General features: G+C 39.9%; 1 protein-coding gene across 1 annotated transcript; it reads left to right on the top strand.

The window, feature by feature from the left end:
- Positions 1-27,164, top strand: LOC139731096 (protein phosphatase 1G-like). Its single transcript, XM_071641977.1, has 9 exons — positions 1-234; positions 15,885-15,954; positions 17,186-17,377; positions 19,467-20,105; positions 21,305-21,555; positions 22,385-22,619; positions 23,389-23,518; positions 24,610-24,712; positions 26,021-27,164. Exons 1-9 carry the CDS (start codon positions 124-126, stop codon positions 26,207-26,209), a joined length of 1,920 nt encoding a protein of 639 aa, XP_071498078.1. The 5' UTR covers positions 1-123; the 3' UTR covers positions 26,210-27,164.

The raw sequence follows: 27,164 nt of genomic DNA, 5'->3' as shown, positions 1-27,164 counted from the left end.
GAAATAGGGACCAACGACGCACGTCGGTACAACAACTGCGAAAAATACCGGAATTTCAGTTTGATCCATTGTCTAACCGACTGCTTCTGTCTGCAACACGCTTCGTCTACCACCAGAAGTAAAATGGGGGCATATTTATCAGAACCAAACGTGGAAACGACCTCCGAAGATGGAAGTACCGATTGTCTGTCGTACGGGGCATCGGCCATGCAGGGTTGGCGAGTCGGAATGGAGGTTGGTTGAAACGACGCATGCATTGCGTTGGTCTGTCCTTGCTATCAAGTGGTTGACGCGCGCTGCGTTTACACTGCACTGAATCCATTTCTGGGGGCTAGCTCCGCTAACACGAATTTGTACTCCAAGCTAGTGCGTGATTACCAAGTTATCAATGGTTATGATTATGAGTAGTAACACGGCTCAGGTACAGTTGGGGGCTAACTGGGAGGTCATCGTTAGGAGTGAGCCTGGACTGAGAGGAAGAGAAAGGGAAGGGAAAGGGTGATAATATTAATGCCCAATGCAATGCCCAATGGGCAAGTGGTAACACTTAGTTCCCGCGTGCAGGCATGTGCTAGCCACTCCTGCGTGACCTCAAACAGAATAGAATCTTGTTAGGCAATCCAGGGCAGGGCCCAAGGCCAAGGGCATAAGGCCTCGAAGGGTTTAGATGTGGGGTGTGTGTGTGTGTGGGGGGGGGGGGGGCACACGACACACAGTTTTGACCTCAAAATGATGCCAATTGATGGTTTGGGTTATAAGGCCCTTGCGCTACGCCTACAGTAAATAGTTTCTGTTGTATTCTCACATGTTTTACTTGTAACAAGTGTTAAGTTGTAGCTTCTCTTACTAGTAACGGTTAGACTACAAATACGATGTCATTGATTGAGTCAACCTGATTGACAATAGGGAGCTTTTACTGTAGATTTTCGCGACGGGGACGTTCAGAGTAGCCTTCATCATAAGAAAATCAGATTTTCACCGAACCATGAAATGAGATCAATTATCCGTAGATTGATATGTAACATACACGTAAACAGTGTTTAAATCAGTCCATCTTTTCATTGTCTTGGAAAAATCTCGCATTTTAATAACTTTTCGCGTACACGCAGGCCTGTCGTAGCAGTGGCTTCGATTCGCCCATCATCATATTGATGAGATGATGATGAGATGATGATCTTTGTACGCGAAGCATACGCTTAGGAGCGTATTCGTTGTATCAGCCAGCTGCTAGCGAGTAGCGAATCAGTGAACGATATACACTGTAGTACAATTTCTGTAGGCATCCAGCAATATTTATGGCAATAATTTCTTTATTCAATCTTAAATATGCGATTGTATTATGTAGCCGAATTTGGTTCGCAGTGGCATCGCTGAAAGCTGCAACTTGTCGGAATACAATCCTGTAAAATATCAATAGTGCCATTGTAAGGATATGTAAGAGTGTGAGGCCCCCCAAATCCCCTGGATTGCCAAATGGCCTTAAAATGGCACCTGCTGATAGGTCAATCCAGGGGTTTATGGGCCACACATACATGTTGTGTAGTTTTGACCTTAAAATGTCTCTATATGTGCAACAAAGGAGAAAGTGTGTGCTGTCTGACAGTAATGATTGATTTCATAATACAATGCATGTACAGTTGTAGACAACACACACACAATATACTGTATTTACATCCATACATCCCATTGATCACCTGCTTCTGAGGCACCACAAACACCGCTGGTCACATGATACACTTCGCGAAGCTCAGCTGCAAGCATTCAGACAGCACAAACTTTGAGAACATCTGGATGGGGGGGGGGGGGTGGGCTTGGAAAATTTCTCTAGTTTGATTAGGAATTTTCACAAGAAGTTTCATGAGAATTTTTCAGGAAGTTTGCAGTCACACTGGCATCACTTCGAGAAGTTAAACTTCGCAAAGTTTTGCCAGTGTGACCGGAGCTGAAAAAAATTGTGTTGTATTGCAGTGTACGTATGCATACAATGTACACTTATTTTGTATACTGGTACTAAAGTACGTGTGCACTGTATGTACTGTACAGTGTAAAGTCTGCATTGTTTCTGTCTCAAAGCAAAGGCAAGTGCACTTTTTAATGTCGAGCCCACCAGAGGTGAGGGGAGACTAAGGGATCGCCTGCGACGTCTGTCCGTCCGTCGTCCGTCCGTCCGTCGTCGGTTGTCCGTCCGTCCGTTGTCTGTCCGTAACGCTACAAAAACTTCAATAACTCTTTACTCTGGGCTTCAATTGCAATCAAACTTTGAGGGAAGAGGGGTCATACAAAGTTTCACATTTTACCATAATATGGAGGTCACCTCAATGTCAAAGCTCACAGGCAGGGGTCAATGAACTTTAGGGCCCACTGTTAAGTTTGTATGGCGCGTTTCTATTATGGGTCATAACTTTTGATCCATAACTCCATTTGTGACTAAACTTGGATGGTAGATGTCCCTTGGGGAGTGGATGGTCACCACAAGGTCAATGATCACAAGCATGGGTCAACGAACTTTTAGAGCCCAATGTTAAGTTTTTATGGCGCATTTCTATTATGGGTCATAACTTTTGATCCGTACATGTAGGTCCGTTTGTGACTAAACTTGGATGGTAGATGTCCCTTGGGGAGTGGATGGTCACCACAAGGTCAAAGGTCACAAGCTGGCGTCAACGAACTTTTAGAGCCCAATGTTAAGTTTTTATGGCACATTTCTATTGTGGGTCATAACTTTTGATCCATAACTCCATTTGTGACTAAACTTGGATGGTAGATGTCCCTTGGGGAGTGGATGGTCACCACAAGGTCAAAGGTCACAGGCAGGGGTCAACGAACTTTAAGGGCCCAATGTCAAATTTTTATGGCACGTTTCTTTTTTGCCATAAATTTTTACCCTTTTATATTCACTCTTTATATCTGTTACATATATCCCATTCGCGTACAAGAAATTGTACGCGAATGGGCGAGACACATTATGACACTTGCCTTGTTTGTATACTGAACATCTGTACATCGTAGTATCAAGTACACCATTGCACATGATGTACTGTACATGTAGAAGTTTGCATGCATTGTCCCTCTCCATTTGATCGCCCATCCCCCATCCCTAGAGCTCCCCTATCCCCCAGCCCCCATCCCTTCACCTCTAAAGACAATTTCTAGAATTGAGGGCATTTTACAATGCAAGCCCCATATCCTTCATACTGTAGCAGATGGTTGTATCCTACAATGCAGTCACAGCGGACGGGTGCAATTAACTCACCGTTTTCATTTTGACCTGACCTCGCTTTCCTCTTGAATGAGCACGTTTCGCACGAAAACCGCTACGAAAGTGTCGCAGCAAAACTGCCGTAACTTTACTATTTATTCATATTTTTTGATAATTCAAACGGTTATGAAAAGTAAAAACCTCATTTTAACCTACCATTATGTTAACTTTTTTAAATAACGACGAGAAAATAATCCAAAATGGGGCATGACTTCACTTTCAAAACGGAAAATAATTGTCAGAAATCGTTGCTAAAATTTCACATTTTGACTTCGTGAACAACAAAAAACTTTCAAGTATGTTACTAAGTATGTATTTCTTTCCGGAATTCTAAAATATCACATTCGAGAAGTCATGCGTCCGGATATGTCTGGAAAAAATCGAAAGTGGTGCACTTTCTACCTTCGTTCCGAGCACGAAATTTCATAGTCATTCGCATACGGGAAGACAGGGTACAGTCCCACGTACCCACATCTTTGTCGCTCTAACGTCACCTGTACTTCAGTGCCGTACGGCACTGCTGTACTCTGATCGTAACTCGTACCGGGAATTCGTAGTTGTAATGTTACTTTACATAGTGCAGTAAAATCTGCGTTAAGTCCGAATAATCCATGTCAAGAATTTGCAACTGCATAAATGGTATCATAGCCGAATATAACTATTCAAATTTTTGCTACATTCTTTTTAATAGGACAGTTCTGATAACGTACAACTACAGTTACAGTGCTTGTCTTTGAGGTATAGCGAGGTCCCCAGCACACTGCTGTACATTGTACTTATCGACACACCGCGTCCCACTCTCATAGCATGCATGTGCAGTTTACTAGGCATCCGCAGCAGCCACCTCGCATCGCACAGTAACAGTACGCTGCAATGCATCGACCAATCAGCTCGCTGGATCGAAGCAGCATGGGAAAGTTCATTCATTGCGCAAGCGCAAATCAGTTTTTCTTAGAATATGACGTCATTATTCTGGTTTGCTGCTCCAAGATTTCTGACAAGATACCTCATTTATTTTCACTTGTAACTTCAAAAATAGGTCTTCGGCAAAGCGAACAGGGCTACATTTACGTCCGCACATGTATGTCTTATGAATATGTATGTCAAGTTTCATGAATATTAAGTGGTGCGTCCAGATGTGTCTGGAAATAATCGGACAGTAGTTTTCCGAGACAGAGAAACATGAAATATTGAATAACTTTAAAAATCCTTGATCGTTTCTCGTGATTTTTCGTATGTAGATAGAAATCATGATTTTGCATTGATACTGAAAGTTTGAGCGATTTTGGTCAATGTATAGCGGAGATATGAGAAGGTGAAATTTTGGTGAAAATGAGAACGCCCGATTCGCACTGCCTCGGTGACGGTTGAAAATTCAAAACGTTTCGTGGGTTTCGGGGGAGTTAATTATAGTCGTCCGCTGCGACTGAATGTACATGTACACTGTAAAGTACTTTTGGGTATTAAAGAAATGTACATGCCTGAATCTTTTATGTCTATAAGGTACAACTTGTACAATGTACATTGACCAGAAATTTGTACACCACAATACATTTCGCAAAAGCATTAGATGCACCAGGAGGTACAAATGTACTGTATGAGTGAGATTCCTTGTTCTCTGGGCCAGTGTAATAATTGCATATAAATTTGTATTTTATTAGTCGATCAAGAAATCCCCATACAAACTGACTGCAGTTCTGTAGTATGATTGCGCTGGTCAGTTTCAAAGTGATTTCTGGAGTGGCTGGCATGATGTCCAGAAGATGTTTTGATTTTGTAGTTGTGACATTCTGTCTGTTGAGCCTATACCCTGTCTATTGTGCAGACTGAAGTTTTATAGTAGTCCAGTTCACACTCAAACACATACAATGTAGGCCTACACACACACATACACACACACATACAATGTTGTAGAGTACATATGTTTGCAAGCCCACTCAGATCTTGTAGCAATGTGCCTCAGTCTAGCAGGAAGGCCATAATATTACAATGGGGATTTTAATACAAAAAAAAAGAAAAAAGAAAGAAAGAAGGTACAATAATCTCTTCAAAAGTACATGTACAATATACATTGACAATTAGTTTCCAGACATCTGTACTATCCGTGTGTGAGACAGTCAGTGGACAAAGCGTCGATTGAGATTCCCATACAACGTGTACATCTGTACAATGTTTGTACAGTATGTCTCCCCCCCCCCAAAAAAAAAAAAATAAATAAATAAAAATAATAAAAATATACAATCAGATTTTTGCATCAAACCTTTGATAACTTCCAATATGATAAAACTGTCTGAATGCTATTTCAGGCTCTTTAATACCTAGAAATATAACATCTTTTGTAGGTCTACAATATATTTTGCAGAAAACCCATTTCAACTTGGTCAAGTAATCACCAGGTGGTCACCGAGAAATGCGGATCGTTGTAAAGCTGCTAGCATGCCACAGGTCTGATTCTTCCAAGTTTAGCACTTACTGTAGATGTTCTAATAGAACTGCATACGTGTACATTGTATGTATTAATGGACAGAACGTGGCGGGAAGGGATTCCTGACTTGCTCTTTAACCCTATAAAGCCCAAGGGGGATGTGCCCCCCCCCACCACATTTTCGTTTGCCACTCCTACACCCTTTACTCGATTTCAACCAAATTTGGTGACTTTTCCTAAAATCTTATTGCGAACATTTTGATATATAATTTAACTATGTCCGATATTGCTGGTTGCCATGGCAACCGTAAACTGACAACCATGTCAGTCAGATTTTGAATGATTTTCTGTTCCAATTTCACTTCATATAATAATGGATGAAATGGGGGTTTTCTTGGCTGTAATTTGCTGAAGGACAAAAATGTGAAGTAATTATGGTTGTGAATTACCCTGAAATGGTCTTCTTATTATTTCCTTTATTTTTATATGACATAGGCATAAAACAATAGATATAATAGAAATAATTGAAAATACAGCATTTTCCAAAGACTACCCTTTTATTTTGTGTTATCTTTACACAAGCTTTGCCTGTAATATCATTTTTTATCGCGTCAATCTGCAAACTCAAAATGTCAATATTTTGTAAATATGAAATGTGATACCAATATATGTACCCATTCCAAGCAATACATCATAGGTTTCATTGGTATATTTCTATATATTGTAACGAGTAGCGCCCCCACATGTTGACCTTGAGAAATTTCAACCATAACAAATAGTGAAGGTTGACTTGCTTTTCCTTTTTGGTAAATATGAAAATGATTGATATGAAATAAAAACATATATACTGGGGATAAAAAATAAAAATAAAAATACATTATTTTAGTGTATTTCCTATGTATTTCTGTATATTTTGGTAAATAGCGCCCTCAGTGGATGACCTTGAGAAATTTTTAATGTTGGGTCATGTAGAGTATGAGTTGCTCTACCCATGTGCCAAATATGACGGTCATACATCATATAATAAAGAAGTTATATAGGGGGGGCACAATGTGCCCCCCCCCTTGGGCCTGGAAGGGGTCAAAATAGCTTGGGCTTTATAGGGTTAAAAATTCTCATTTTTCTTTGACCACTGAAGCAAATGGAATGGGGTTTACTGTAAGATGTGGGTAATAAGTAAATACAAATTGTATAATTTTTTGGATTGATTCACCATTTTTAAAGTTACCGTTGTGGAGGGAACCGTTGTATTTTTATTTTTTATTTATTATTATTATTATTTTTTTTTTTTGGGGGGGGGAGACATACTGTACAATGCGTTGTAGTGTGCTATTATTTGATTTCAGTAATATTATTTACGTTTTCTTCTACACTGTATGCCTTTGATATTTTTTCTTCTTTTTTAATGGCTGGAGCAGATACTCAAATGCATCTTGTAATTCAAACAGAGAGTGAGAGAAGAAAAAAAAATGAAGAAAAACATGAAAAAAAAAACCCCTGCAAACTTTTTAATGGCATCACGTAGGGCTATAACTATTACAACAATGTATGTTGGTACACTTTCAAGTTTAATATTGTGCAAATATGGTATTCAAAGTGTAGTTTATGAGAGCCGGTTTTTAACAAACATCACTTGAAAATAGAAATTTTTGATACATACAATGTAACTTTGTTACAGTATTTTGATATCTCCATACGTGTGTACTTTGTTTGCAAGGTGCAAATGTAAGGAGGTTGTACTATTACATACACTGTACATTGTATGTGTAGTGTATGTACATGTACAGTTTGCACACATATTTGTACAGTATGTGTGGGCAGTGGTTACCGTAATGGAATTGTCCAAATTTGATGTACATACACGTACATGTAATGTACAACACGGTGTATTACCGGTAGGTGTAAATTAATAGTTGGATGATACAGATAATACCAGTATACTGTCCATTAGCTACAGTGTGTACACTGTACATGTACAGTACATTGTATACACTTTTACATGTACAACTTCTCTGCAAGTAGGTACACGTGTACATGTTGTACGTACAACGTACAGAATGTATGTCAACATGCAAGGGTACTGTACTTTGTATCGGCCTGCATGTGTAAATCCTGCTTTTAATAGCTTATGGCTGATCACTCCATAGTACCGTACATTTGTATCTCGGCAAGGTTTGTATAATCAAAATATTTGAATAGCCTTGCCATGGTGGGGGGGGGGGGGGGGGAGGGGATGGGGGAGGGGGAGGTGGAGGAGGAGGAGGACGGGGATTCTCCAGTGTGCATGTACACTGTGACTACACTATACTAAAGGCAACCCTGTCCTTGCTTTTTCATTTTCATTTTTTATTTTTGTCCCTTGATGCATGGCAATTACAAGGCGATTGCCTATTTGATGTGTCACTCCGGTGCCGGGTGATGAAAGTAGCATTGTACCTTGGTTGACCTACAGATTACGTTATGTGTTTATAGCCGTTGTCATGGTAGCAGGAAGTGGCAACACTGTGAGACTTTTTTTTGGAAAAAAAAATTGTACGAGACTTCCATGTTTGCGGCTTTCTGTCTAGACAGAAATTGGAGTGCCAATTTTAGCATTGCATTCCTTTGAGTGTTATGACTCTGTGAAAACCCTTGGCTTCCAATTACAAAGGACGATTCAAGATGGGATTGAATGCCAGGGCTAAATCTGTTGATCCACAGAAGCAAGTGAAATGAATAGTTATTAAATTGGAAAAAGTTCTAGGAAAGTCAAAGATGGAGACAATGATGTTTACTGTATGTTTTGGTATTTACATCGAGCAGTCTGTCTTATTGTTCAGTGAGCTCTAAAGAAAGACACTGTACAAAGATGAAAGCAAAGAGTAATCTAGATGCAAAGATTAATTTACAGTACAAGTACAAGTGTACCTTGAGATTATGAAGTGAATACATAGGGATATTAACACGTCTGCAAATAAAGAGGCTACACATGTACGTGTAGGAAGGTTGAATTCAACATTGACATTGAGAATGATCAATATTTTGGTATTTCAACTCCCAGGATTAATAAAGAATTTCACAGATGGGTTGTTGCAGGCACATGTCCAAAAATGACAAAGCAAGGTCTCTTGCAACTTTCATGTCCATACTACGTACAATTGAACATTGTATCAAGAAAAAATGATACAGTGTATCTCACTGTAGTAGCCCCGTTTTAGTAGAGATTTTCAAATTACATTGTAGGTTACACCGCAACAACGTCTAAATAGTGTCCGGATAATCCTTTTTACCCTGTAATGTAATTTCGTTACCATTTGTGTAATTCCGTTACCACTGACTTTATGGGGGAAAAGCCTGCTGCTGAGAAAATGTGATTAAATATTTGAAAAACAATCCAACTAAACTGAAGTTTACACAATTAATGATGAAATCAGACAACAACCCACATATAGTGTATGTGTTATAGATTTCAGAGAAACTACATGTACTTCCAAAGTCAGAGTTCAAGTTGTGACTCAATTTTCTGGTAATTCCGTTACCATCACACATAGACCTCCTTTGCAACCAACCAAGTGAGAACATTAAAACAAATTTGTACAATGTATTTGGGGTGATAGTGTGCGTACCTCTGCATCTTAATAATATGTATCAAGAGAAGGCTAAGTACATGTATTAATCCAGTGTACAGGGGGAAAGAACATGAGCCAAAATGCTCTGATTTGTAATTCCGTTACCGCGGAATTGCCCTGTAGTGTATTTGAGGACAGTGTTACCATGGCAACACGTGATGTAATGCACTGCATCCTTTACTGTAACATGATTTCACATGGAGCTATTGAATGAAATTGTGGCTATTTCAGTACATACAAAGACCTCGGCAATGGCTTGGACAAAAACTTATTTTAACTATAAAAGCAACAGAGCAACAAAACGAAGACAGAAAGAACAAAAACAAACAAACATTAACAGACAAAGATAACCAGGACTTACACTTTACATGTATATTCACATTATATCTACTAAAAGACAAGTGACTGACAACTGGGGTCTCAAGTTTATGAAAGTATCCTTCAATGGAAAATGGCTTCAATGTTTACATGAATACACTTTACTGTAGGATGGAAATGGTCCAACTGGGTCACTGCATTTATAATGGGAGCGGGGGTCAAAGTCTGGCCGTGGTAGGGCAGAGAAGTTTGATGGTTTGCATTGTGTATTTCTATTTTTTGTTCGTCAGCAGTGATGCAGTTCAATAGGAACTGTATCAAGAGAGTTTCAGGACACTGCAGTGTTTTTTTTTTCTCAGTTTTTGTTGGTGTAAAATTTCTTCTTGGATGGAAATTTCAAAGGGCTCTGTTGCAGTTTGCTGGCATGTGTTTTGACTACCCCCTTCATGTTTATCGCTGGATGACAGTGGGCATGATATCACTACTTGGCTTGTGCATTTGAATATTATGTGTGAGGTGTGAGGTACACTGTAGGCCCTACCATTAATTACCTCTGCCAAGGAGATTTTGTTTTTTGGTCTGTCTGTCTCAGTGTCTGTCTGTTTGTGAAATAACTCAAAAAGCTGTGAATGGATTTGGATGAAACTTTAATAGAGGGAAAATCAGTGACATACTGTAGGCCTACACTTGTACATTGTACTTACTGTAAGGTACTGGTGATTAAATTGTGGTAGTGATCCCGGATTATTTATTTTTTTTTTTTGGTGCCATTTGTGAAGGATTCTGTAGCTTTGGCAAAACAAGTATACGGTTGTAGGGTCAATGAACTTGGGATTAGAAGCTGCACATACAGTGTAGCCTGTACAATATTTGAGGTTTGCATGTGTAATACACTCACTGAGTGCATGCTCCAGGCACAGCTACAAAATGTACAATGTACAATGTACACTGGTACATGTACATGATTGATACAGGGAGCAGGAAGCTGATGAGGGTAAACAAGACTTCTTTCACGGGGAAGTAGGGCAATTTTCAGCATGTGTGAATGGGTGTATCATATTAATGAGATGCTTTGTGGAGGTCTGCACTCAAAAGTGTTTTTCTACGTACAAATCACTGTTGTTCACTGTCTTTTACATCTTGTATTAATTATGATTTGATTGTACATAGAAATACAGTGTACATGTAGGCCTACATACAATTTGTACAGTGTACATGTATGTACATAGCTGGTAGAACAACAACAGTTGTGCATATTTTTGTTTGGTTTTCCAAAACAGCATATCTATGTGGAATAGTTTACCGCCTGGCAAATCTAGGTAGAGCAGAAAAGTTACAATGTACAAAGGCCTATTAAACTACAAAACAACATGTACAGTGTACTGTGCACATGAAAAAGCAATCACAGGTTGTGCAGACATTGTAGTATGCATTGAGGCACATGTTCGTACGTGTAGGCCCTAAAGACTGGTGTATACATGTACATGTAGTTTTGACTGGGCAAACCTATAGTGACATTCTGATCCCTTGTGAGATGTACAATGTAAAGGAAATATACAAGATGTCTAGAGAGCATTCTTGATTGACAGACAAACGTTGCAGTAATGAAATTATAGGCAAGGAGGAAAGGTAATGATGTGGTCGTTGCAGCAGAGAATACAGCTGTGAGTGTGGCAGTTAACCTCTTTTTTTAGTACACGCCCCTCCCTTCTTTGTGTCCGGGTGCTGGGGGAGCTTTTGGGAATGAACATGCTCCAGTTCATGGTGGCAGTTGACAGGTCTCTTAATAAAACACCCCCATTCACACTGAATGTATTTGACAGGCAGTTGCGGGTCAACATGGCAAATTTATTCATGGGATCTGCTGGTGCCGGGGTATTAAATAGAACATCCATTTGAGCACAGGTGTTGTGAAAATGTGCAAAGGCTTGAAGATCATCAGCCTTGTGGATTAGTATTGAAAACTGACCTTGACATGTCCAGGAAGAGGGGGACTAAAATTTTTCTGGGGGAGAGGATGGGCAAAGGAGAAGGGAGATGATATGGGGCAGTGTTTGTTTTAATGAGAGTGTCTCTGTTCCCTATCCTCCCTATAATAGGCTCATTTTGTTTTGTTTTTGCACATCACATCTAATCATGTCTGTGCAGGGAGCATTACATACGCATATAATCATGTACAGCTGTACAATTTGTATAACATGTGCACTATGGGATAGTACCGATTTGTGTGTAGAAACAGTTGGTTGGCAGTAAGTACAATGGAGAAATTTTCACATTGGTGAGCCTTTGTACCAGCATTGACAGGCAAATACAACTGGTTTGTGCTGATAATTTGATGCTGCAGAACCCAGTAGTTTTTGTCCGGACAAATTTATGCTAAGTTTCCTGCTAATACATTCAGACTTCAAAATGCAGTTGTAACAATGAACAAAAGCATGAAAAAAACAGCAACAAGAAGTTTGCCTTTTGAATTCTTGACCAAGCATCAGCAGTCAGTTGTGGGAAAATATCCACTTTGACTATGATCTTTCACCTAAAGTGTGTACAGCTGTAGCACGTGTTGGTCAACTTTAATAGTGTGTGGTGTCTTCTTTTGAAGTGTTTAAAAGTACACTGTACAGTGTGTTCATAGGACTGTATTTTTGTTCGGCCCTTCTTAATGCTTTAACTTGTACATTGTATGTAGGCATACATTGTACTTTTAAATAGTACACAAATATCCTTTCTATGTGTTAAAGTACAATATGTACAGTTATGTATATCTATATTAGCATACACAAGCATTATTCATGTGCTAGACTACGTGGTACAAAAGTACATGTATCTGTATTTTTGCTTTGTTTTCAGTGAGGGGAGGGGGGTAAAGTTTCATAAAAACAATTGACTACAAATTGTACATGTTTTTGCATTCAAGATGTTTCTACAGTGTTGAATACACTGAAGTTTGTATTTTTTGCTACAAAGTGTTGCTATATTGACAAGGTTTGAGTACTAAAGTAAGTTTTATTGAATTACTAGTAGCTCCTTCCGATCTCTTCTTCTACAAGGTACATGTACATGTATAATCAGTAGGCCTGCCTTTACAGTAGATTTGCATCGATAATGCCTGGTTGACTCTTTTAGCTACCTCAAAGTATTTGTTTTGTTTTGTTTTTGTTTTTCCTTTTTTTTTTCATGGAGAACATACAGTACATGTACATGTACCCTACTCCAGTACAAATGACATGAAGGTACAGGTGTACTATACAGCACTAGAGTCATACTCTGTTGTTTTCAACGGGAGTGTGTGTGTGTGTGTGTGTGTGTGTGTGTGTGATCATTTTCATGAATAACGTACTGCTTGTACTATACTGCCACTCTCTATTAAATAGACTACTTCAACCATTGTTTATCTCTCTATCTATGCATTGTGTAGGTTCGATGAGTCTCAAAGACTAAGAGGATAATGAATCCAACCCAAGGCCATCTGTATTAGGAGACAGGCTTTACATTTGTACATGCTGTTTTAAAGAACCCAGACAAAATGTGTTTGTCCTTTATTTCTCTCTCCCTCTCTTTTGCTCTCTGTCTATTTCTTCCCCTGTCGTTCTACAGGTATCTGTTTTCTTTTCTCTCTGGCTCTATACAGTACTGTAGGCCTTCGCACACTGGGCACGGTATTAAAGGACAAGTTCACCTTCATACAAGTGTAGACATGTGAGTTGAGTGAATGCAGCAATATTACAGTAGTAGAACACATCAGTGAGAGTTTGAGCAAAATCGGACAATCCGTTGAAAAGTTATGAATTTTTGAAGTTTCTGCTCAGTCACGGCTGGATGAAAAGACTACTTTTCATTGTAGCTTGTGATGTCACATGAGTACAGTGATATAGAGAAAGAATAAAGAAAATTCAACATATTTCCATTTTTCTCGCATAACAAAAGAACACTCGACTTCTCTCTTTCAGAAGGCAGGGGGAATAATATTACCCTTAACATACATGTACGTCAGTAGCAAGTCGAAGAACTGTGCACTTTATTCAAAAAGCAAAGTTTTGTGAAATTCTCTTTTTATTTTCCTTATATACACTTGTAGTTGTACGCATGTGACATCATACACTGTAGTAGTCTTCTCTTCCAGCAGTGACTGCGCAGGTACTTGAAATATTTGAAACTTTCTAACGCATTGTCCAATTTTCCTCAAACTTTGACTGATGTGTTCTACTATATTGCTGCATGCTCTCAATCCTTATGTACAGTTGTATATGAAGGTGGACCTGTCCTTTAAAATGGCAACAGTCCATTTTTTTTTTTTTTTTGCTACCAGGTGCATCAAAAGAAACCATGTCTGGTTTTTGTGTGTGTGTTTGTGTGTGTGTCCAGAGCTGTGTCCAGAGCTGTGTCCAGAGCTGTACATTTGTACATACAAGATGTACACATCTCTCCCCCTTTCTATCTGTCTCTCCCTGTCTATCCTCCTCCCTTGCCCCGTCCCCACCCACATCCTTCCCTGCTTAATTTCTCAGTGACACCATACATCCTTGATAAAGCTATCATACACATGCACTGTACACTGACACAGTTTGCTCTCGCCTACACTTTTGTACAGTATGGGCTGCCTCAAAATGGTGCAAAACAATGTTCCCTTGGATATCATTCAGTGAACCATTACCCTTGTGGGCATATACACTATTCATCGCTACATATTTTGTAGATACAAGGTGTATCCCGTAATTTACATAAACAGCATGTTTTACAAGATGTATTATCACAAATTTCGATAGTCTTGAAATTGAAATTCTCATGATTAACGACTTGCGAAAATATGGCCTCCATAAACACATATGTGCTGAATAAATGGTGTCCAAGATAAAAATTCACAGAGTTTTCTCCTACTAAAGGATAGGCAGTACTTATTTCTCATTCTGTCATTGCCATTCACGATTGCAAATTCAAGCACTTAATATATTGTTTTTTAGTCCCAATTCGTGAAGCACAGTATGCAGCGTACCGTAAAACGAGGAATGTTCGCGTGCACTATAATTTCGCAAATTTCGCGAGAGCCAAGATTCGCGAAAATCAAAATGCACGTGAAAGTTCTTGTCTACACTATACGCATTGAATGTTACAGGCAACTCGCGAAAATTTCATGGCGCGAAAAAGGCAATCGGCTCCAATTCGCGAAAATTTCATGCCGCGAAAATATCGTGTACATGCTTGAACATTAGGATCATTTTGTATGGGTAAATGGCATCCAGTAGCATTCATTCGCCTCCACAAAAAAAAAGGTAAAAAAAAACCAATACCAACAACAAACAGGGATCCTATTAAATCGTTGTTTAGCAGAAGAGGGGGAAAGCCATCGTTCATGAGATTCACACTAATGCGAATTAGCAGGATGCAAATCTCAAAGATTTGCATCTCGATAGAAATCTCGAGATTTTTGCCTTTGTGGACATAAAAATCCCACGGAATACAATGTACATGTAGTGCACGATCAGCATCGTGATTCAAATCCCAAGAAATATTGTGACTAGTTTATTCCAGAATCTGTATCGCAGTGATTTAGAAAGCAATAATTTACACTGCAGCGAGTGATGTGCATACTGGAGCAAAAGATTTCTTGTTATTTTGTCGTATCAGACAAAACACATCACAACAGCCCACAACTTTGTAGATTTCGGGCAGCTTGGCTAACACATTATCGCAGTCGGTAACTAATGAAAAATTTATGTCCCTCTGAACATGCGCGAAATATCTCGGTATTTGGATCACGATCACTATCCCGCTATTTGTCTGTGTGACTGTGACTATTGTATTGTATGGGATCACTGGAACAAAGAAGGCACTGTGTGTACGCATGGTTCTTTCGATGATAGGCTCAGCTTTCTGTTATGGGTTCATGGTGAAAGTACTTATCCCATCATGCACCCACTATGTCCATTGTGATTGGTCAGTGATGGCTATGAGTGAGTAAAGGGCAGCTGTTAGTGGTGTGTGTTATAGTGTGTTCAAAGATACACAGTAGTTTATACCAGTCAATGCATTATCTACCAGGAAGTTTTTATACAACTTTAATAGTACATTGACTTCAATTACATGTAATTTGCTTTCTGATGACAGCTTGCAGAGTAATAAACTGAAAGTGAATTTGGAACTTGAGAGAAAATCAAACTACATGAAGCACACACCTTTTCCAAGTTTGTCACATCAAATGTGTGAATACACTGTAAATCTTGAATTAGCATTGTTGAGATGTTTTCCCTAATTATTTTTTTCCCCCGTTCTGCCACAGGACGCTCACAACTGCATCACAAAATTGGCCGAGGACACATCTCTGTTTGCTGTCTATGATGGGCATGGAGGTGAGTCAACTATTAAAACCCATCATCTCAGTCTCTGGACAAAAAGGTGCTATTACAAAACCCATTGAGGATACAATTGTATTTAGCTGATTTTGGTATTAAAAGCACACGTTTCCCATAGACACCTGTCAGAGTATACTTGAGACTGGTCTTCACTGGGTTAAAGAAAAAATATTTAAAAAGCCACAAGCAGTCATTTTTAGAGTCTAGTACAGTGTGGTACTAATGATAAATGATGTAACCCCACTTTTTGTGCGAAAAAAAACCCCATAGTGCAGTCAGGGTCAATCCACGTGGAACAGATTCCTGTATCGCCTATATTGAAATGTGTGATATGGGCTGCAGAAATGGGCGGATAGCTGCCACCCTCCTCCACATGTAATACAACAGATATATGATGCTACAGTGTATGCATACAAATGCTGTTGATCATCATCATGGTCGCATGCACATTTTTGGAAGTCCGAGGGAAAAAGATGTTTGTGTGAATTGCAAGTAATTAGTACAAATTCACTGAACATCCAGACATAAAAACTTTGGAGCTGTAGAGTGGGTTAAACCTAAATTTCTCCCCAGTGAGAGTGGTATCATTGATTTTTAAATGAAAGTAATAGTTTGTTTACTTGTTGGTTTGTGGGTGTGTTTTAAAGTGGAGAACTTTGGGGTAAAGTAATGTACATTGTAGCTTTCGTCCTTTTTATCATCTTGCTTATACGATTTGAATGCATGTATTTGGAGAATTTAAGAATTAACCACACATGAGCAACTAAAGCTCTGTCTGAGAAAGGCTTAATGCCCCAGTACTTTTACAAATACGAATAATTGTAGTAAAAACCTTGTTGTCCCCGACTTGATTAACGAACAACTTCTTTGAAAGTGTATGCAGACCTCAACACTTTATCCAGCATTAGATGCTTTCTGTAATTTTTTGCTATTAAAGGATGCAAAGACAAAGAAAGCAAATGTCAAACTGCAAGTCAATGTTCTGGTTATGTAGCAATTATAATATAAAGTAATAAGTATGACTGTTTGTGGTTTTATGGCCAATAGTTTGTGACATGTACTAAAGATGAAACACCAGTCTCCTTTGCTGTATCATGCAGACACATTTCCCCTCTGAAATTGATGATTGCACCTGTCATTAATTATCTGATCACTTTTTGGCTTTTTTTCCACCTCACCTTGGCATCTACATCCCCGACACCTCTGCTGTTTGGTCATCATCCGCTAGGAGCCGAAGTGGCGATCTACACGGCACAGCAACTGCCCAAGCTACTGACAGACCTGGAGTTGTTCAAGAACGGGGACCACTCGGCGGCTCTGAAGGAGGCCTTCATGCTGTTTGACGCTTCGCTCAAACAGAAGGCCATCGTGGAGAAGCTCCGGAGGATATCGGGAATGGAGGAGGACGAGGAGAAGGAGGGTGAGGAGTCATGTGTTCAGTCAAATGATCATTGCAATGGCTTTACATAAACCCTTACAGTGCCAGTGACTTTGGACAGTGGGTACAGTGCTATGGGGTTTTCTGTGCCAATCAGTACTTGAGGTACACAAAGAGTTAAAGGACAAGTTCACCTTCATAGACATTTGAGTTAAGTGAATGCAGCACTATTAGTAGAACACATCAGTGAGAGTTTGAGGAAAATCAGACAATCCGTTAAAAAGTTATGAATTTTTAAAGTTTCTGCTTACTCAAGGCTGGATGACAAGACTCCTAGAGCTTGTGATGTCACATGAGTACAACCATACAAAGAAAGATTAAAGAAAATTCAACATATTTTCACTTTTCTCGCACAACAAAAGAACACTTGACTTCTCTCTTTCAGAAGGCAGGGGGTATAATATTACCCTTAACATGTGTCAGTAACAAGTCGAAGAAATTTGCACTCTTTTCAAAAGTAAAGTTTTGTGAAATTCTCTATTTATTTTCTTTATGTTGTTGTATGCATATGACATCATACACTGTAGTAGTCTTCTCATCCAGCAGTGACTGTGCAGGTACTTATTTGTAACTTTTGAACGGATTGTCCGATCTGCCCCAAACTTTCACTATATTGCTGCATTCACTCAACCCACATGTCTATGAAGGTGAGCTTGTCCTTTAATCTATCAGGGGAGTCATAGAGGTATCAAGAAGTATAAAACACTATTGTCATGGACTCGCTTCCACACTGCATTCTGCCATCTGGGGGTCTGCAACCCTGATGGCACCTGATAATCCATCTTTGGTGAAAGTGACCTTGTGAACCTCCTGTATAGAGACCAGTCATATGCAGTGTCTTTGCTCAAAAGAAAATAAGACAAATTTTCTGGGAAGTCTTCCCTGTGATCTGTGACATATCATATTTCAGGATTTGAAAATGTTCTTGATAAATCTTACTGTGGGGACACTCTCTCGCAATTGTGTCTTTGTCATTTCCTATCCTTCACTCCAACTCGTGTCACTAAAAAGCCATGAGCAGATTTGTTTGGTGGCAGTGTCTCAAACCATACATGGCTGAGAAATTGTCCATGCTTAGTTTTACAAGCTAGTTGAGTATTGACTTGTTTACATCTTTTCATTACTACTGAGTAGATTATTTGAGCTTGTAGTTCATATCACTAGCTAAAATTTCGCTGGCATTTGTGATGTGCATCAGCAGTGATGCTGATTTGATAAATGCACTGTAATACATTTTTGTCCCCACCAAACGAGTTCGAGCAGGGGACTATGAAACGGGCTCCGTACGTGTGTGTGTCTGTGTGTCCGTGCGTCCGTGTGTCCGTGTATCCGTCCGTGTGTGCGTCCGTGTGTGATCAAAATCTTCAATTTGCTATTTCTCTGTCATTTATGAGCCAATTTTGATTCTGTTTGCTTTAATATATTATAGCACTACATGGGAGCTTTGAAACTTCTACACAGAATTTCAGTTGTGACCTTTGACCTTGACCTTTGACCTATATTGTACATTTTGTTACAAAATGCTACTCCTTTGCCATTTCTAACCCGATTTCGATTCAGTTTGCTTTATGTGATGGCACTAGTTGAGGGCTTCAAAACTTCTACACAGAATTTTGACCTTTGACTTCTTTGACCTTTGACCTTGATTTTTGACCTGTATTGTACATATTGCTACAAAATGCTACTCCTTCGCCATATCTAACCCGATTTCGATTCCGTTTGCTTTATGTGATGGCACTAGGTGAGTGCTTTGAAACTTTTACACAGAATTTTGACCTTTGACTTCTTTGACCTTTGACCTTGATTTTTGACCTACAAAATTGTGTATATTGTACATTGGCTACAAAATGCTACTCCGACGCCATTTCTAACCCGATTTCGATTCTGTTTGCTTTTATGTGATGGCACTAGGTGAGGGCTTCAAAACTTCTACACAGAATTTTGACCTTTGACTTCTTTGACCTTTGACCTTGAGTTTTTACCTATTTTGTACATTTTGCCACTAAATGCTACTTCCGGCGGGGACATATATTACGCACCGCGTAATTTCTACTTTTCCTTGTTCTTCCAGAAGACAATGAGACAGAAACACTTCTCGAAGAGGCCAACCTTCCGATAGAACAACTGGTTGCCCGCTACTGTTCACATCCATCTAAGAGCAAACGAGTCAAGCTGAAACAGTCACACAAAAACGACTTGTTGTCGCCGATGATACAGAAGAAGCAACCAAGGTTTCCCCTCACCGCGGTGAATGGAACGCTCCTAGATGGTGAGGGACCAGTGCCAAACAAGACCGTTCCATTCGATGACGAGGTAGATGTTGTGCCAAAGAAGGAAGCAGACTGCAGGGACAGCTCAAATGTCGGGAGCAGGAATGGGTCGGGCAGTGACAGCAAGCAAGAGAAGGAGAATGGGATTGACAGTGATGATGGAGAGGGGGAGGAGCCTGGTGGGAAAGAGGCAGTGCCTAGTATTAAAAAGGCGGAGCCAGTGGAGAATGGGGCGGAGTCTGCCAAGGTGATTGCAAAGAGTGATGGGGATGAGAACACTCTGTGCAAAGAGGAGACAACAGGTGCTGCTGTGAAGGAGGAGTTAACGAGTAAAACAGAAGAGGAGGAGCCTGTTGAAATGGACCAATCAGAAGCCGGTACTTCTGGAACCTCAGGGAGCTGTAATGGCGATACGGATCACAGGGACACTGATGCTGGTGGTAAGACATCATGTAAACCATATGGAAGTGTGTCATAAAGGAAATTTATCCTGATTTTGGAGAATCAGCAAGATCTTCTTTGTGATTCATAGAAAGCTATCCACTCATATTTGTTCGTTAACTATAGTCATCAGCTTCACATTCTTCAGTAAGTATTTGCTTGTTGCCTGATGGTTCCATTAAATTTGCTCCTACAATTGCTCCCAGCTGCATGCTGTAGGAAGCTAATCATGAAACCTACCCACAAACATAATGCTAACCCTAATCCTAATCCTCACATCACACTAAGCCTAAAATCCTATCACAAGCTTAACCCTAAGTCCAAGGAGAAAATAAGACCGGAGCAATTGTCACAGGAGCAAATGTTGCGTCACCTTCCTTGACATAATGAAGAGTGCAAGAGTCACTGTAGTGCAGTAGTCACAGTATTGTTAAGTTTTCAAAGAGGAAGATAATCTGATCTACTCCTTTCAAGCGTATTTGAAGCGAGCTACACTTGTATCCTATGAACATGTTACCATCAATTGCATCAGTATCGTGCAGTCTATATTACTGTTCCTAGTTGTAATAAACCCAATATGATGTTGTATTATTACAATCGTTTGCTGTTTGAGTTTTCAGTGGAAACAATGCATATTTCGATGCATCATGAGAATGTTCTGTTGAACTTTACACTCCTTAGTCATATTCATAGAAAAAAAAAAACAATGATCACATGGAAGTGTGTCGTAAAGGAAATTTGCTCTGATACTGGAGTATCAGCAAGATCCTCTCTGTGATTCATGATTTGATGAAAGAGATAGGCGTACAAGCATTTTCCGTTGTATCTAGTTAACAATGAAGTTCTCAAACTTATCCCATAATAGTAGAAGTGAGACATATCTCATTGTTTTTTTTTTTTAAAGACTATTGATGTTAAAAATGTTACAGGATTTGATAGGCTGATATTTACTAATCAACATGTACGGTGTTCCCTACATGTAAATATCTGGTGACGAGGTGCACACAGCGACGTATGACTTGATGAATATTGCTAGTCAGTTGCAAGATGTAATTCCCATTTTGTTGTATCGCCTCTGATGGAGTCAAATTCCTTGGTTCAATGCTACAAGTGTGTGTGTGACTCCTGAAACTTTTCATTAGAATTATATTATGACAGAAGTCCTATTGTTTTTCCTATGTGCCTCTTTGCTACTTAGGCTCAAGCTCAAGAAGCAGTAGTTCTATCATGCAGCACATAAAGATCTTGACACCAGCCTCCGATGACGAAGACGACGACAGTGATGAAGACGATGCTGACTACCAATCTGGGGAGGATGATGAAGAAGATGAGGATGATGACGACGATGACGACGACGATGATGAAGAGGATGATGATGAGGAAGATAGAGGGGATTATGATGAGGAGGAGGAAGACTTTGTATCTCTGCAGCCGAGTGGCAGGGAAGAGGTACAGTCAGTTGTGATCGAATTCTGGTCTTCAGCTAGCCAGTATACAGATATCATATCTTATGGACCACTTTTCAGGACATTGTTGATAGTGTTGTCCCGCCCCAGGTATCTCAACTCCATGCTCTGACACCGAGGAGCTTGCACTGTGAGCCATAGCGTGGAGTTGAGATTCTTGGGACAGTACAGTAATATCAACCATGCCCAAAATAAAACCAGTCAATATCTGTTTTATATTACAACCAAACATTATTGCATTAAATTCTGCTTAGTCTATAACAGTGATTGCACTAGTTAGTTCACATATCAGGTACTGCCAGAGATGGCTACTTTGCCATTGCATCAGTAAAAAAAAAGGTTCACCTCTCTAGCTATCGAAGCCAAACGTTTACAGTACATGCACATTACAGCGCACCTACCAAAAGAAGGCAGTTTGATACAATGGAGCAGTTTAGCGCTATGGGCCAGTTTAGGTGCTATGAGGATGCAGGCAGTCATTGAATTTATGGCCCCAAATTTCAAGCAGTTCAAATCAAGGATTCATCGACTGAAGCATATGATAAATATAGTGACGTCTTTTGTGATGCTTTTAAGGCTTTTTAGGTTCCATAGTTTGCAAAATTACATTGTATGGGAGGTGTGCGTATTGTAATGGGACCATGGAGAATGAGCCCCAGGTCACATTCTAGGTGAATTCTGGTTTTTGCAAACGTTGTCCAGTATCTGTACGTTTGTGGTTTTATTTTGAAGCAGTGGATTACTGTTGTTTTCAGGACCAAAGAGGGACCATCACCTAAGTTTTTAACTTGTGTATTGCCACTATTTCTCAGCCCGGAAGTGACAGTGGATCTACGGCCGTAGTGGCAGTGCTCAAGGGCAAGCTCCTGACGGTGGCAAACATCGGAGACTCCCGCTGTGTCCTCTCCAGAGGAGGCACGGCTGTGGACATGTCCTACGACCACAAGCCCGAGGACTTCGTGGAGCTGCGGCGGATTGAGAAGGCGGGAGGCAAGGTGACGCAGGACGGGCGAGTGAACGGCGGCCTCAACCTGTCAAGAGCTTTTGGTAAGTGGCCTCATTGCGAACTGTGATAGGATGGACGACTGGTTCTTCAAATATGACTGTACTACCTGGTCATGGTGATGATCATAATGATAATAAAGGACATTAATATTGCGCGAGTACTATAATAATATACTCTTCTCTGCAGTCGCAAAGTAAAAATCATAACATGCATGATATAAACATAAACATTATTCAAAAGATGAGTTTGTAACCTGGTCTTAAACTCATGATCTGGAGGTGATGTGATTTTTACACTGATTGTCGACTTGCGCAAGGGATTGAATTTGTGAATGATATCCACAGTTACATAAGAATAGATGTTATCCCTTTTAGGAAAAAAGTTCCTGTTTTCCCCACCTTGGAGATGTTATGTGTAATATTTACATTATAAATGCATAATATACATTTATAACATAAAATCAGACATAGTATGTCTAGATTTTTTTGCAATTTTGTGACAATTTCTGGAATGGCTAAATTCGCGATCGTGAAGGACAGTGCTGAACAGAGAAATGTACGCATTTAGTGCATATTCATGTCAGGATCAGCGGTAATTTTTTCATTCGTTTTTAAATTCGCAAATAGCACCTGAGTTAAAAAATTTGTGAAAATAAAAACCTTTTTTTTTTTTCTGCCAAACATTTGCTGTATACAGTACAACATATTATTTGGAGAAGCAATATTTGTACAAGTTGTTAATTTTGTGAATGGTCGACCTTGGGTGATTTTGTTTTAATCATTTTGTACATTGCCCTGTTTCCCTCACCAGGTGACCATTGCTACAAACTGAACACATCTCTACCTCCAGAGGAACAAATGATTAGTGCCTACCCCGACATCCAGACGGCCACGATCGACGACGACGTCAATTTCATGGTCATAGCCTGTGATGGCATATGGTAAAGAAACATGTCGTGATTGGAGGTCATTTTAGTTTTGTCATCACAAAGCTAGGTTATAGGATTTGGAGTGAGGGGTGGGAGAGGGGATAGCTCTATATTGTCGTGTGCGTGTAGTCGAGCCCGAGAGGCGGGTGTCCTCTCTCTTCCACCTTTTTGTTCGAGAAGGGCCCTATTGCATTCTAAGATTTTCATGAAATAAAAAAGTTTATTTAATCAAAAGTGGGAAGATTTACAGCATGTATAAGCAGTGTTCCAATACAAAAGTGAGTAGATTTATAAGGATTTTTTCAAATATGTGGTAAAATAGCACCCTTGTGATTTTAATTTCTAACAGTTGACTGAAATATGAAAATAATTTATAATTGACACCATAATATAGAGGAGTTCAAGCTCTAGAACATTGAAGCAATAAACTCAATACCCCCCCCCCCCCCCCAAATTGTGATAAAGCCCTTCTGGTTCTCAGCCGATGATATACTGTGTGGATGGATCAATAGGTATCCCCAAAAAACTGGGCAACTACTGTATATGGCATATATTTCGCAAGTCAAAATTTTCGCAAAGTGGGAATCCCCGACGATTTCGCGAGTGGTTAAATTCGCGATCGTGGAGTCCTGTCCTGAATGGAGAAATGTACACGCGTACGTCACATCCACATGGGAATCAGAGTCAATATTTTTGTGTGTTTTTAATTTCGCAAATAGCACCTGACTCGCGAAATTTGCGAAAATAAAAACCTTGCGAAATATTCGGCGTATATAGTATGTACACTGGAATTTGGCATTTGGATGCTTTTCTAAGGAAGACATATATTATAAAAATGTTCATTAATGTCCAGGAAAAGCACAGTTCCCTCAAACTTTGTACTGATGAAAGTTAGACCAGTCTGTACAGTTGTGCCGCATTCTTCATGTGTGGGAAATAAGGCTGAGCTTGTTCTCTTTCAACATGCCTCTCTTTCTTTCTCTTCTTCTGTCTGTCTGTCTGTCTGTCTGTCTTTCTGTCTGTCTTTCTGTCTGTCTGTTTGTCTATCTGTCTGTCTGTCTGTCTGTCTCTGTCTCATTCTCTCTTCCCCTTCCTTATCTCAGGAATGCCATGACAAGCCAAGAGGTTGTTGACTTTGTGGAGGAAAGACTCAAGCAGTCAGCGAGGTCGGATCAACCAAACAAATTGTCCAAGATCTGTGAAGAGGTGAGAAATGTCTTTCTTGCATATGAAATATATGCCTAGCAACATCTGGAAAAAAGAAAAGTATAAAAGTAACCCCATCCTATAAGTATGCTTTGTTCTGCTGACATACACGTATCTTTAAAAAGCACTTTGAAGTATTATGATGTAAATTTGTGTCATGCAGAATTATTTCATTTTTTTTTCTCTCTCTCTCTTGGCACTCTGTTTTAGTCATCACAATAAAACTCCACAAAAATTATCCCCCTTCCTCCCTTCCCCCATCTTTGACTAATGGAAGTCACGGCAGCAGCACTTCTTTTAACTATAATGTGTTCAAGAACGTATCCACTTCCCTTTTGTTCATTTTCTTTTTTTTTTGGGGGGGGGGGGGGTGGAAAAGGAGTATGTTGATGAAATTTGGTGTCATAACACAAGCAGGTGCATTTGAGAGGTAATATGGAAGTGGTATGTTATCAGTATTTCATATTGTTCATATGCCAGGTGGACCTGTATAGGTCCATCTGGTTATAGAACAGTCAAGGTGTAGTGAATTTATTATGATGGTGACTACCGTGGTATTAAGTGGATGTAGCAGTCAGCGGGCTGTGGCAACAATATCATATTCATTATGTTGTAAAAGATACACTGTATGTTTCTTTCTTTTACGTTGTACTTGGTAATAGGTCTTGGCAATAACTCTTGAAATTCATGAAATACTTCCTTTGAGTTGTCTTTACTGCAACTGATTGACAAATTGCCCTACATTGACGTAAATAAGCGCCAATTCAAATTCATGAAAATCTTCCGTCGAGATGTTTTCATTGCAACTGATTGACAAATTGCCCTACATCAATATAAATAAGCACTGAATTGATCAGTGTTTTAGTAGTAGCCATGATAAAAGAAATTATGGATGTACATACTCAAGCAGGATTCGAACCTACGACATCCTTATCTCCGGACAGGCGTCATCTCCACTAGACCACCGAGCTTCCGCCCGACAGCAAGTGTTGGTTCTAATCCTTATAGCATGCAGGGGGTACTGCCTAATTATTTAAATTCATTAAATTCGTCTGTCGAGATGTTTTCATTGCAACTAATTGGCAAATTGCCCTACATCAACATAAATAAGCACTGAATTGATCCGTATTTTAGTAGTAGCCATGATAGTAGTAGTAGCCATTACTAAAACACTGATCAATTCAGTGCCTATTTACATTGATGTAGAGCAATTTGTCTATCAGTTGCAATAAACACCGAATTAATTTGATGCTTACCTACGCCTGTTGCAAAAAACCCAAAACTTTGTTTGACCTATTTCTTCTGCAGCTATTTGACTTCTGCCTCGCTCCGGACACATCGGGCGATGGCACGGGGTGCGACAACATGACGTGTATCATCGTGGAGTTCCACCGAGGTGAGAGCGGCTCCGCGGTGAGCGCATCGGTCGGAGCAAAACGGAAGTCCACTGAGGACGGAAGCAGTGCGGAAGCGGAGAGCAAGAAACCCCGGCACTAGTCACCGTGATCTCCAGAAAGAATTTTCACCAGTCTCCCTTTGCACGATAAGGCTTCCTGTGCTCAACTGGAGGACTGAACTCGATTCAGAAGAGACAAATGTTGTCTGGAATGCTCTCCTCGCAGTGCGCTCACTGACATGCAATTCCTACTCTGTGATCTTTGACATTTGACATGTGACATTGATGAAATGAAATTCCAGATATGCCTTAAGATGTTCAATTTCCTACATTGCTGACTCTCCCCCCCTTTTTTTGGGGGGGAAGGAAATTTTCCAACATTGTGGTTATGATGATGTTTGCTATGAATGTGTTGTTTTGTCATCAGTGTGATGTTTATACCAGTAGAAAATATATTTGCATATTGTAGCGAGGTAGACTCCATTGGGTGTCCGCGGGTAAACTCCTACGCCTTCAAGGACAACCCTTCAAGGACAACCAAAAGTTAGCAGACATGTTGTAGTTTTACCACTGTTATTGGTCTGTAGAGAGTTGGGTGTGTGATGTAGGTAGCATCATCAATGTAACGACAGCGACAGCAATGCGTATTAAAGCCACTATGGTTGGTATTTCCATCCCTGTGCTTCTTCCGAGAGACCCATACACCCACCGTGTAAAGACAGAGTGATTAGGAGCACACATTAAGATTGGAAAAATGAGCTCGGGTCCAGCTGGTTCCCAGTCGAACTGCAGTTCATCTGATGTGCTATATCACAGCCAGGTGTGGAACAAAGAGCTGCAGCTCGTGAGCTTCTCTACAGCGTGGATGGGTTTGTCACCGTAATGTACAGTACTGTCTTCTTGCAGTCCTTTGTTGCCGTTGCTTTGAGAGGGAAATTGTGATGCAGGAAAACAGGTGAATTACCACTTTGTGTGGTATCGCAGTGCCACACAAATTCCTGTATTAAACATTGGTAGTATACAGTGACGGCTACACAGACTCATTGGGCAAATTTC

This window comes from Diadema antillarum, unplaced genomic scaffold (assembly GCF_040938485.1).
Source record: "Diadema antillarum isolate AM-2024a unplaced genomic scaffold, OU_Dant_1.0 seq00000357_RagTag, whole genome shotgun sequence".
Classification (NCBI taxonomy): Eukaryota; Metazoa; Echinodermata; class Echinoidea; order Diadematoida; family Diadematidae; genus Diadema; species Diadema antillarum.
The sequence above is the reverse complement of the archived record's forward strand: the minus strand, read 5'-3'. Positions and strand labels throughout refer to the sequence as shown.